Here is a 12,757-nt window from a genome sequence, read left to right as displayed (position 1 = left end):
AATAAATAGGCTTCCTGTGCCTCCTGCTGTCCTTTCCCTTTTTAAAGAGGGAGGATTACCCAAGTGATGAAAGGCAACTTTAGTGGGGACTAGAAAGTGATACCTTCACAGTTGATTCCAGTATTTTAGTTTCTCATGTCTTCAATCTGTTTATCACAAAGAATTTACTGAAGACATGTCAGTCCTGATACCAAGTATGTTAGTTCACTAATAGCTGTTCATATAGGTGTTACCTACTATCAATTGTCCTTGCCTGTGGAGTAAATAACACTTCCTTTGATTTAACCCAGAAATTATAGCAGCAGAGTTACAAAGTCAAAGTGAGACAAGAAGATAAAATTAGAGTTTTGTATAATTGCCTTTAAAAAAATGTTTTATTGAGATATAATTTATATGCCATAAATTCAGTCTTTTAAAATGAACAATTCAGTGATTTTTAGTACGTTCAGAGAGTTGTACAACCATCACCACTATCTAAATTTAGAGCCTTTTAATCACCCCAAAATGAAACGTTATACCCATTAACAGTTATTCACCCCACCCCATCCCTCCTCTCCTCTGCCCTGACACCTCAACCCCTTGCATCCACTAATGGTGCTTTTTATCTCTGTGGATTTGCTTATTCTGGATATTTCGTATAAACTGAATTACATATGTCTTTTGTGACTGATTTCTTTTACTTAGCTTAATGTTTAAAAGTTCATTCATGTTGTAACATAAATCAGTACTTCATTACTTTTTATTGCCAAATAATTAATTCATATGGATATACTACATTTTATTTTCCTGTTCATCAACTGATGGACATTTGGGTTTCCATTTTTTTGGCTCTAATGAATAATACTCTTGTGAACATTTGTGTACAAGTTTTTGTGAGGACATGTGTTTTCACTTCTCTTCAGTATATACTTCAGAGTGGAACTGCAGGGTCATATGCTAGCTTTGCATTCTAACATTTTGAGGACCTTATAAACTGTTTTCTGAAGTGATATACCATTTTGTCCCACTGGATTTTAAATCTCCCACTTTTAAAGTTCTGATTTTATATATAATGGAAAATCTTAGCTGAAATAAGCAATTTGAATTGATGCGGGAAAAAATTCACCTGTAGTAGTTTGCAAAGTTGGAAGTACTTTTTTTTTTTGGAAGTACTTTTTTTAAAAGTAGGTTTGGAATTATTACTATTAATCTTTGGCTCTTTTTTTAAATTTTATTTTTGCAGTTTTATCTTCAAGACACTAAAAGTAGTAATGGTACCTTTATAAATAGCCAGAGATTGAGTCGAGGCTCTGAAGAAAGTCCACCATGTGAAATTCTTTCCGGTGACATTATCCAGTTTGGGGTAGATGTGACGGAGAACACACGGAAAGGTACGGGTATGGATCGATTTTTCCTATTATTTGTCTTGTTAAATTTTTTATTCTGTTGTTTAATGTTAACAAAACATTTCATGCTTGTAAAAGCAACTTAACTGTGACATTTCATGCAGTGAAATGTTGAGTGTCTCACTTTTCCTATTGCTTTTCTAAAATTTTAAATTCTGAAATATTAAATAGTTTATAATCTTTATCACAGTACCAAAACATAGGGCACTGCTGTGTCAGTTAAGAAGCAGTTGGCTGAAGTGACACTGTATTCAGCCAGCAGGAGCTTAAACCGTAAGGATGAGTGTGAAAACGTTAGTCGCTCAGTCACGTCCGACTCTTTGCGACCCTATGGACTGTACCCTGCCTAGCTCCTCTGTCCATGGAGTTATCCAGGCAAGAATGTTGGAGCTGGTAGCCATTCCCTTCTCCAGGGGATCTTTCTGACCCAGGCATTGAACCTGGGTCTCCCGGATTCTGGGCAGATTCCTTACCTTCTGAGACACCAGGGAAGCCCCAAACCATCAAGATACCTATTATTAACTTATTAACAATAGGCCTGGAAGTAGGTTGGTCCAGACTTCGTTCAGTTGGCTCTGTAATGTTATCAGGAATCCAGACTCTTACTGTCCTCCCAGGCTGTTATCCTTTATGTGTTAGTTTCTTAAGCTTTTACCTGCCACCTCATGGTTTGAGGGTGATGGCTTCAGCTCCAGGCATTATCTTCCCCACACCAGTGTCCTAGGCAAGAAAGATGAGATGGGGACAAAGAACCTTCTAGTGTGACCTTCTTTTTATGTTTGAAAGAACAATCTTTCATAGACTCCTTCCAGCAGATTCCTTCTTTTGCTCACTGGCTCTGTGGGTGGGTCATGTATATAGCTTCAGCTCTAGTTACAGAGAAGCCTGGGAAGGAAGTTACCTGACCAAGGGGAGCAGGAGATCCATGACTAGCATAGATCAATTATGATTTACCCTTTGGTTGTGCGTTCATTGTTGCCCCAAACAAAATCAGAATTCTGTAGGCAGCTACTACAAATGTCAAATTTCATGTCTCAGTTTCTGAAATTAGAAGTTCTGTGGCTAAATAAATTTAGATTATAATTCTGAGACTTTTTGGCCTTACCTAGTTCATTGTATAGTTTATGACTGAAATTATAATGACTGAATCATAAAACTAAAAAAATGGAAACCAAAAGCATGCTGTCCCACTTCTTGTAGTTTAGTATGCACAGTGGAATGATTGGCAAGTTTGTCCTTTTGTTTCTCTGAACATCCTCTGATCTGAATACCCTAAGTTGTTAGCCTCTAGCATTTTGGCACAGTAGACGAGGGAATCCAGGTGTGATGGTGATGATGGTGTGTGAATATATGTGTTTTAGTTGCTCTGTCGTGTCCAACTCTTTGCGACCCCATGGATTGTAGCCTGCCAGGCTCACCTGTCCATGGGGATTCTCCAGGCAAGAATACTGGAGTGGATTGTCGTTCCCTTCTCCAGGGGATCTTCCCAACCCAGGGATTGAACCCAGGCCTCCCACATTGCAGGCAGATTCTTTACCATCTGAGCCACCAGGGAAGCCCTATATGTATATATGCATATACATTTATGTACTGCAACTACAGTATTATTTTTGTTGGGTTTTGTTGGTCTTGCCAGGGTGTTAGGATTTGATGCATGGATGTGTGCAGGGCCAGCGTCTTAGGAATTTTCATTTGCAGTTGTAAAATAGAAAAGAAAATTTGTATTTTGATGCAAAATACTGAGTGCTTCTTACTTAGAGAACTCCACTTCTGTATAACCATACTGAGAACAGCTGCAGTGGACACTTTGATATCTCCTGTTGCTGCATCACATCTCCTCTGCTACCAGTCATTCACAAAACGTTTACTGAACCCCAGCTGTGAATAACCCAGAGAAGGCAGAATTTAATTACATTGTCTTTCTCTCCAAGGGATATATATTTTCTTGTCTTGCGTTTCTCAAAGAGAATTAAGAGGTGTTAATTGGCAGAAGAATGAGGTAATCAGATACATTTAGGAAATGCTTAGTTAACCAAAGGTAGGCAAGACATCTCAGAGCTTTTAACATGCTAACATATGTTAAAATGTTAGTATGCAGGTCTCTAAGAGGGTAATCAATTGAATGTAGGTAACTCCAGACTGTTTCCACTTTTCTTCCCCATCTTGCTGTGCAGGACACTTTAGAAAATACTGTAGAAAGCTAAGAGGAAAACTGAGACTAAGTGTTAGTACAGTATTATTTCAGCAGCATCAATACTTGCAGGCTTCTTTGAAAATTTACATATCTTTTATGCCAACTTTAAGGAAATTAAGAAAATTTTCTTCATCATTTAAAATCTTGTTTCTTTCTTTTTTTAAATCTTGTTTCTTTTGGCACTTAATTGGCTTGAAAAAGTTGACTTATATTATGCATGGCCTCTTGGGATTCAGCTATGTCATGAAGTGAGTATTACTATTTAAGCATATGCTTTGAAATAAAAAGATGGTGCTCTATGCTAAACATTATATCAGTGGGAAAATCCTGTTGAAATTGTGCAACATTATTGGATAACTGGTCTATCAAAGAAATCAAAAAAAGGAACTTCAAACTATGTGAAAAGAAAGAGACTTTCCTACCAAAATATATTTAATCCTTTACTCAGATAAAAATTTACAATCTAAAATTTTTCCATTATTAAAAAAGAAAGAAAAACAATGAAGGAACTTGGCACTTAGAAGAAATTAGAAAAAGAACAAGAAAAAGAAGTTTGGAAGAAGAAAAATGAAAAGCAGAAATTAATGAAATGAACAAAAAAAATTTAGAAGGGGTAAACAAACCCAAATGCTGGTTCTTTAAAACAAAACAATAAAATAGGTAGTTCATAAGCCTTGATTCCTTTATTAGGTTAAAAAATACAAGGATTGAGAAAGGAGATATAAACAGATATGGGATATACCAAAAGAATTCTTAGAGATTGTTACATGCCAAACTGTGGCAAAAAAAAAAAATAGAGTAAATTAATGTTTTCCTGGCAAAATTACCCCAAGATGTAGAGAACTTTCAAGTTAATTTTCTTTGAAGAGCCTAAAAAAGTTATTAAAAATTGACTAGAAACATACATTTGAAGTTGAATTTGGCCTTATTAAAAGAAAAGATAAATCCAGTGTTGTGTAAATAATCCAATATAGGTGAAGGTGAGAAGCTCTGAAAATCGTTTAAAGAAGCCAGCAGCCTTTCATTAGTGCCAAATTCTGATACAGATAAAGTACAAAGAGAAAAACTTGTAATTTCATTTGTAACAATAGATAAAAAATTTTGGTTCAGATAGTAATAAATTCAGAAGTGAAGCTAGAATAAACAGAAGTAGGATTTACTCTAAGAATGCAGAGATAATTCAGTTTGGGGGAAATATGTCAACATTGTGCACAAAATAAAGCTGAGAAATATATACTGCAGAACCAGTGGATGTTGAAAAGACAGCTGATCAAGTTCAGGAGCTATTCCTAGTAAAAATTGTAAATAGGATGAAAAGAAAAACAAAAATTATAATTAAAACAAAAGAAAAATAGCAAAAATGCTGCACACCTATAAAAATGCATGAACTAAGTTTGTGTATATCAATAAAGATAAATCTCAAACATTATCTCAAGAAAATTGCAAAAGAATGTATATGGTATAATATCCTTTACATGAAGCATGAATTCATGTACAACAATGCTCTGTTGTGCTTTCTTTTATTATATCAATTAAATTCTTTAAGATCTTTTAAAATTGAAGTATAATTAATTTACCATCTTGTGCTGGTTTCAGGTATATAGCAAAGTGATTCAGTTTTCTGTGTGTGTATATGTCTGTTCATGTATGTATGTGCATTGTTTTTCAGATTCTTTTCCATTATAGGTTATTAAAAGATATTGAATATAGTTCTCTGTGCTATGCAATAGGTCCTTGTTGTTTATCTATTTTATATATAGTACTGTGTATGTGTTAATCCCAAGCTCCTAATTCATCCCCTAACTGCCCCTTGCTATCCTATTTGGTAACCATAAGTTTGTTTTCTATGTCTATGAATCTGTTTTTGTTTTGTAAATGAGTTCATTTATATTATTTTTTTAAGATTCCATATATAAGTGGTATATGAAATTTGTCTTTCTCTTATCTGACTTACTTCACTTAGTATGATAATCTCTGGGTCCATTGATGTTGCTGCAAGTGGCATTATTTCATTCTTTTTTATGACTGAGTAGTCTTTCATTATGTATATATATACCACATCTTATGGTTTTCTCCCGATATATGCTCAGGAGTGGGATTGCAAGATCATATGATAACTCCATTTTTAGTTTTTAAAGAAATCTCCATGTTGTTTTGCACAGTGGCTGCACCAGTTTACACTCCCACCAACAGTGTAGGAAGGTTTCCTTTTCTCACACCCTCTCCAGCAATTATTATTTGTGGACTTTTAATGATGTCCATTCTGACCCATGGGAGTTGATATCTCATTGTTACTTTGATTTGCTCCTTTAATAACTGGCAACGTTGAGAATCTCTTCATGTGCCTACTGGCACCTGTATGTCTTCTTTGGAGAAATGTTTATTTAGGTCTTCGGCCCATTTTTTGACTGTGTAGTTTGTTTTTATTGAATTCTATGAGCTGCTTACATATCTTGGAAACTAATTCCTTGTCGGTAGCAAGATGCAAGATGTAGCAAATATTTTCTTCCAGTCTTTTCATTTTGTTTATGGTTTCCTTTGCTGTGCAAAAGCTTGTAAATTTAATTTAATTAGGCCCCATTTGTTTATTTTTGTTTTTATTTCCATTTCTCTATGAGACTCTAATGGTCGCTCTCTAATGCTTTTGAACACATTTGTAATAAGGATATCAAATGGACACTTGAAATGATAAAAAGTAATGTGTGTGGATCTATGAAAAGGAATTTTTTCATCAGTGTGCATAGGATAAAAAACAGTGGAAAGATAATTTTTAAATTGCCCTTCGTGCAGATATTAAAAAGAATACGTTAGGATTGTATGGCTTGCAGGAATTTCTGTTAAGATATATTATTAAGTGAGGAAAGGATTACTTTTCATAATTTCGTTATTTTTAAAAAGTCTCATAAGTCCTTATACATGTGCCTATATACATATGTGTTTGTATATGCTTATATGAACATGGAGGAAAACATAGAAGAATGCATATATATACCAATCATTAATGTGAATCTTTCGGGAGTATGATTGGAGAGAAGGAGTAAAGGAGCCGAGAGCCAATTAAAAAGGGCAAGGCTAACAAAACTGCAGTAGAACCCCTGCAGAACATGACATACTGTGTATTTGTAGAAAACAATGTATGTGTAAAAGGAAATTTTTAAAAGGTACATACAATATATATAAATGTTTTTATATTTGTGTGTATACATAAATCAGTATTTTGTTAAAAATGCTATGAGTATGGTGTGACTGAATGTATTAGTTCATGTTAGTGTCTCGTATTCCAGTCTCTCCAAAACAAGCTGATTTTGCGTTTCACTTTCTGCATAGTGTGGCTTCAGGGAAAAGATCCATTGGTCAGCACTTTAGTAATAGTCTGCCCTATAGATATAAGATGTTATTGCCAACAAATAGGATGACTTTGTAATAGATTGGAGGAGGGGGGAGGGAAAGAGGGAGAGAAGGGAGAAAGAGAAAAAGCCAACCTATCAGATCCTCCTGGAATGGGAGCCTTAACAACTTGCCTGTTGGCCACTTCTCTGTTCATAAGGCCACAAGCTGCCAGATGGCATGAGTTTTCTGGGTCGTACATTACAGTAACCCTCTATTGCAGGTCTTGGGACCATTTAGTTCTATAAAATTCACATATATTACTAACTCCAGTTAGCTCTTCAGTCCAGGTCCCATTTGACCCACTTCTGTTCCTGGGTTAAGCCCCTATGAGCAAAGGGTCTTTTATGGGTAAGGTCAGTGGTATCTTCCTTTTGTTTTCTGCTGCAGTTGCTCTGAATTCCTTTTACTCCCCACACTATATCTTGTCTTTTCTGGCTTTCAAACCCTTGCATGTGATTTTTTCCTTCCCCTGTAAACCTTTGTAGGCTGGACAAGGTGCCCTTCCATGTCCCTATTGCACACTGTGCTCACCCCCTCCAAGTGTTTGCCTCCTTCACTAGCGTGTAAGCTGTCCAAGAACAGGCAGCATGGCTGTCTCTATTGCAGAATCTTGCCCGCTTAAGCTGGCACATATTGGTTGAGTAAGGTTTAAAAATGTGTCATAAATCTTTATCTGCCATTTTACAAGAGTTCTTTCTACCACCTTATCTCAGCTGAGATTTTATTAGCCTTCCTCCTAATCTGGAGGCTTATATGATGATGGGGTATTGGCAACCTTCTTGTTACTCGCTGCCCTTTTCATTCTTTTGTGAGTCAGTTACTTCTCCTTAACCTGTCTAAGCTTTAATTTCCTCATCTTATAAAGTGGGATTCATGATACTGTAACCATCTGAAGGCTTGTGGTATGATATTCAGTGTTCACATTGTGGCCAGCCATCACTGTGAACACTGAAAGAGTGAACGTGAAGTGCTTACCTCAGGATCAGGTGCTTGAATTTAAAGGCGCTGAAACCCTTGCCAGTTATTTGTTCCATCTTTTCTTTTTTTTTTGCCATCTAGTGTGCTTCTCTTTCTCAGTAGCTTCTGCTCAGGCTTCTTTACCCATCTGCCTTTGCAGCCCACCAGTGGCATTTCAGAGGTATACTCACCAGCTTCTAGACTACTCCTTGATTTAGGGCTGTGCTGTCTTGCTTGTTTCTAGCTCTTGGAAACTTTCACCATAAGCTTTACACACTTCCACTTTACAGCTTCTAGGGAAAACACAAAGCTGATTAACAAAGAATGTGCCAGATTGACTGAGAGAATCTTTCTGATGTCATGGCAGTCTTCTTTTGTTCATTTAAAAAATGTCTTCTCAACCCAGGGTATGCACCAGAATTACCTGCAGAGCTTGGTAAAGCTATAGACATGTGGATCCCACCCTTCAGCCCTAAGAAGGAGACTTGTTAGGTGTGGGGCCTCAACATACCTGTGCTAAAAAGCTTTGAGTTGTTCTTTTAGGCAGCTAGGTTTAAGAACTCTGCTCCATTAAGTTTCTGGCAACTATTTTATGTACTTTCCTTTATCCTCAAGTCCTAAGACTCCCTACTCATGTTTGCTGTGACTCTATACTTCCTGGTTCTGTCCATGTATTTCCAGCTTCTTGCTTGGTTGGTTCCTCTTAAATGTCCTTCTTTCACCTTATAATTGCTCCGTACAAAGCTTAATTTCTGCCTTCAAACCAGAGCATTATACCAACTTCCCAGTTTCACTTTTTGCTGTATCATTTTATAACAGAATATTGATATCTTTTCTGAGTCCTATCTCTTCTTTACCTTCAGCACTTGTCATCTAGACATTTGCCTCCTTTCCCTGCTTCTACTTGTTTTTCCAGATGCCAGCCTAGAGTGTTACAGTAGCTGTCCACTTCTGGCCACCATATTCTGCCAACCCACTGCCTCTAGAATATTCTTCTGTTACAGCTTTATTGGTGCCATTATCCTGCTTTTAGAAGTCTTAAGTGGCTGTGTCATGATGTAGAAGAAAGTCTGAAATGCTTAACTGTACACGTGAGGCCCTCAAAAATGTGGCCTCAATTCAACCTTTTGATTTTTTCCATTACTTCCCTTAATATATGTTAAACAGTGTTACTTGGAGGTGAGAGGAAGAAAAAATTCCTTTGAATCCTAGCGCTGCCATTTGCCATAGATGAGATCTCAAGCAGGTTACCTTAGCTTCTTTAAGTTGCCTCAGCTGTAAAATGGAACATAAAAATAACTGTTTATCTGGTTTATCATAAATAGTTAACATGTATAGTGTGTTTAGCATGGGTCTGGCCCCTAAAGATTCTTGAAGTATATTCTTTACCTCCTTTCTTCTCCAGGTGCCCTCCTTAGTTGTTGAGTTCTCACATCCTTGTTTTCTTTTTCTTTCTCATGCCATTCTTTCTGCCTTTCCTTTCATTTCAAGCTTTTGAAATTCTATTTTTTCTTTACCTTCTTCATAAATCCTTCTTCTGCCGTTGTCCATTTCAGATTTCATCAGTGCCTTGTAGCATTTGTGAATTTTTCCCCCTTTGTTGTTAGATATTTCTAGTTTTCTCTACAAACTATTATAAATTGAAATCTGCTCAAGGGCAAGGAAGTTGGTCATTGTCTTCTTGGTTTTTCCCGTCATTCCCAGCGTACTCATTTGTAGGCACCAGGTTTTCAGTGAGTATTGAGTGAACAGATAAAGCCAAAGAACAAATCAAGTAAAAAAAATAAACCAATAAGCAATATCACTCCCAAGTATGCTAGAGAAATAAAGTAGCAAATTAATCCACATGTCTATAAGAAGGATTCCTCCCATCAAATAAATAGGTCGAACAGGATTCCTGGGAGAGATAGCTGACTCTGAGTCCAGGGCAGTGTGGGAAATTAACAAGGTGGCGCCAGTCAGGCCCTCTCGCCCCATGCTCTTACTCCCTCTCACCCCATGTTCTGTAAACATTGACTTTGCACGGCTGTTTAACAGCTGAGATCACTTATAGCACTGCACATGTGCATCATGAGGTACCCACTTGGTCACGGGCTACTTTGTGTGGTATGCCTGTGTGAGCTTCACCATGAAAGCGCTGGCTGCCCCTGCACTGGGGCTTCATTGGAATGATAGCACGGTTATGTTATATGAGGTTACGTTATGGCTACATTATGGCTACATTATGCTTATGTTATGGCTGCTGCTGTGGCTACTGCATCAGCAGGAGAAAGGCTATGTCACGGCCGCAGTGCCGGCCAGGAGAGAGGAAATGCGTCTGCAGTTCCCATGGCTCCTCGAGCCTTCTTCCAGCCTCTTAGCGCCAGCACTAAGAGGCTGAACCCTGGGTTCAGTGAACACTGTGAACAGCAAGACAGTTGGCATCAAGAACGGGATCAGCAGTACAGGCAGGAAATGTATAAATTGGATTTATAAGATTTTTGTCACATAAGAAAGCAGTGGAGCTATCTAAGATTACTGAGGTTCTGTTAGAAGGACTCAAGCATTAACATTGAATTCTGACTGATCAAAGATTAGGCAATTTGAGCATCAAACAATAAATAAAGCAGTAAATTGAAATAGATCCAATATGTTTAAATCCATAAACTTACAATATTAAAAAAGAAAAAGATTTGGTCACCTCTGGAACTCATTTCTCATTGTGAAAACAGGTAGATAAAGAGAAAGAAGAAAGCATTTGTGCTACCTTTACTATAGGAATTATAACTGAGATAAATAAATAGTTAAAGAGAATTTTTCTTTTTTTTTTTAATCACTGAACTCCAGCTGATAGATAAAGAGAGGGTGATAGAATATCAATTAAAAAAAAAGTTTATTTTAAGACAGTCTCTCCAGCAAAGGTTGTTTGGAAAGCTGGACAGCCACATGTAAATCAATGAAGTTAGAACACACCCTCACACCATACACAAAAATAAACTCCACATGACTTGAAGGCTTAAATATAAAATGTTGCCATAAAACTCCTAGAAGAGAACATGGACAAAACATTCTCTGACATAAATTGTACCCGTGTTTTTTTAGGTCAGTCTCCCAAGGCAATAGCGAAAGCAAAAATAAAAGCAAAATAAACAGATGAAATCTAATCAAACCTATAAGTTTTTGCACAGCAAAGAAAACCATAAATGAAAGGCAGCCTATTACTGGGAGAAAATATTTACAAATGATTCTACTGACAAGGGCTTAATTTCCAAAATATACAAACAGTTCATACAACTCAATTATAAAAAAGCAAACAACTCTTACAGTGGTCAGAATGGTCATCATTATAAAGTTTATAAATAACAAATGCTAGGGAGGGTATGGAGAAAAGAGAACTGTGCTACACTGTTGATGGGAATATGAATCTGTGCAGCTAGTATGGAAAACAGTATGAAAGTTCCTTAAAAAAATCAGTTGTCATATGGATGTAGCACTCCCACTCCACTTTATATCTGGATAAAAGTTATAATTTGAAAAGATATATGCATGCCAGTGTTCATAGCAACACTATTTACAATAGACAAGGCTTGGAAGCAATCTAAATGACCATTTATAGATGAATAAAGAAGATGCGGCATATATACACAGTGGAATACTACTCAGTCATTAAAAGGAATTAAATCCTGCCATTTGTAGTAACATGGATGGACTAGAGATTATCATACGAGGTGTCACTAGAGAAAGACAAATATCACATGGTATCACTTGTATGTGGAATCTAAAATATGACACACCACTACAATATTGTAAAGTAACTAGCCTCTAATTAAAATAAATAAATATATATTTAAAAAAATAAAATATGACACAAATGAATTTATTCATGAAACAGAAACAGACTCACAGGAAAAAGACTTTTGGTTACCAAAAGGGAAAAGGGATGTTGAAGGGATAAATTAGGAGTTTGGTATTAGCAGATACAAATTACTGTATATGAAATAGACAACAAGGTCATATTATATTGCAATACTATATTTGATAACCTATAATAAACTATAATGGAAAAGAATATGAAAAAGAATATGTATAAAATTATATAGCTGAATCACTTTGCTATACACCAGAAACTAAGACAACATTGTAACTCACTATACTTCAATTTTTAAAATAAAAAAATTTTAGAAAAAATCTGATGAGTACTTGTCTAGCTCTCTTTTTTAATCTTTAAAAAAAAAAGTCTTGGAATCAGAAGCTTTATGTAGCAAAAACTACCAGAATGAACATTTGGTAACTTTCATATTCAGTTCAGTTCAGTCACTCAGTTGTGTCCAACTCTTCGCGACCCCATGAATCACAGCATGCCAAGCCTCCCTGTCCATCGCCAACTCCCGGAGTTTACTCAAACTCATGCCCATTGAGTCGGTGATGCCATCCAGCCATCTCATCCTCTGTTGTCCCCTTCTTTTCCTGCCCCCAACCCCTCCCAACATCAGGGTCTTTTCCAATGAGTCAACTCTTCACATCAGGTGGCCAAAGTATTGGAGTTTCAGCTTCAACATCATTCCTTCCAATGAATATTCAGGACTGATCTCCTTTAGGGTGGACTGGTTGGATCTCCTTGCAGTCCAAGGCACTCTCAAGAGTCTTCTCCAAAACCACACTTCAAAAGCATCAATTTTTCGGTGCTCAGCTTTCTTTATGGTCCAACGCTCACATCCATATATGACCACTGGAAAAACCATAGCCTTGACTAGATGGACCTTTGTTGGTAAAGTAATGTCTCTGCTTTTTAATATGCTGTCTAGGTTGGTCATAACTTTCCTTCTAAGCAGTAAGCGTCTTTTAATTTCAT

General features: G+C 36.6%; 1 protein-coding gene across 33 annotated transcripts in view; it reads left to right on the top strand.

Moving 5' to 3' along the window:
• SLMAP (sarcolemma associated protein) overlaps positions 1–12,757 on the top strand; it is a 145,806-nt gene that overhangs the window by 59,998 nt on the left and 73,051 nt on the right. For 21 of the 33 annotated variants that reach the window (XM_061128306.1, XM_061128307.1, XM_061128297.1 and 18 more), the window contains exon 2: positions 1,223–1,370. In XM_061128306.1, the coding sequence (XP_060984289.1) occupies positions 1,223–1,370 (148 nt within the window). Of the gene's footprint in view, positions 1–1,222; positions 1,377–12,757 lie in introns of all 33 variants that reach the window. The other 12 variants (XM_061128296.1, XM_061128285.1, XM_061128289.1 and 9 more) reach the window with 1 other exon arrangement.

The sequence above is a fragment of the Dama dama genome, chromosome 24 (genome assembly GCF_033118175.1).
Source record: "Dama dama isolate Ldn47 chromosome 24, ASM3311817v1, whole genome shotgun sequence".
Classification (NCBI taxonomy): Eukaryota; Metazoa; Chordata; class Mammalia; order Artiodactyla; family Cervidae; genus Dama; species Dama dama.
Note: the sequence above shows the minus strand (reverse complement) of the source record. Positions and strands in the feature narration are given on the sequence as shown.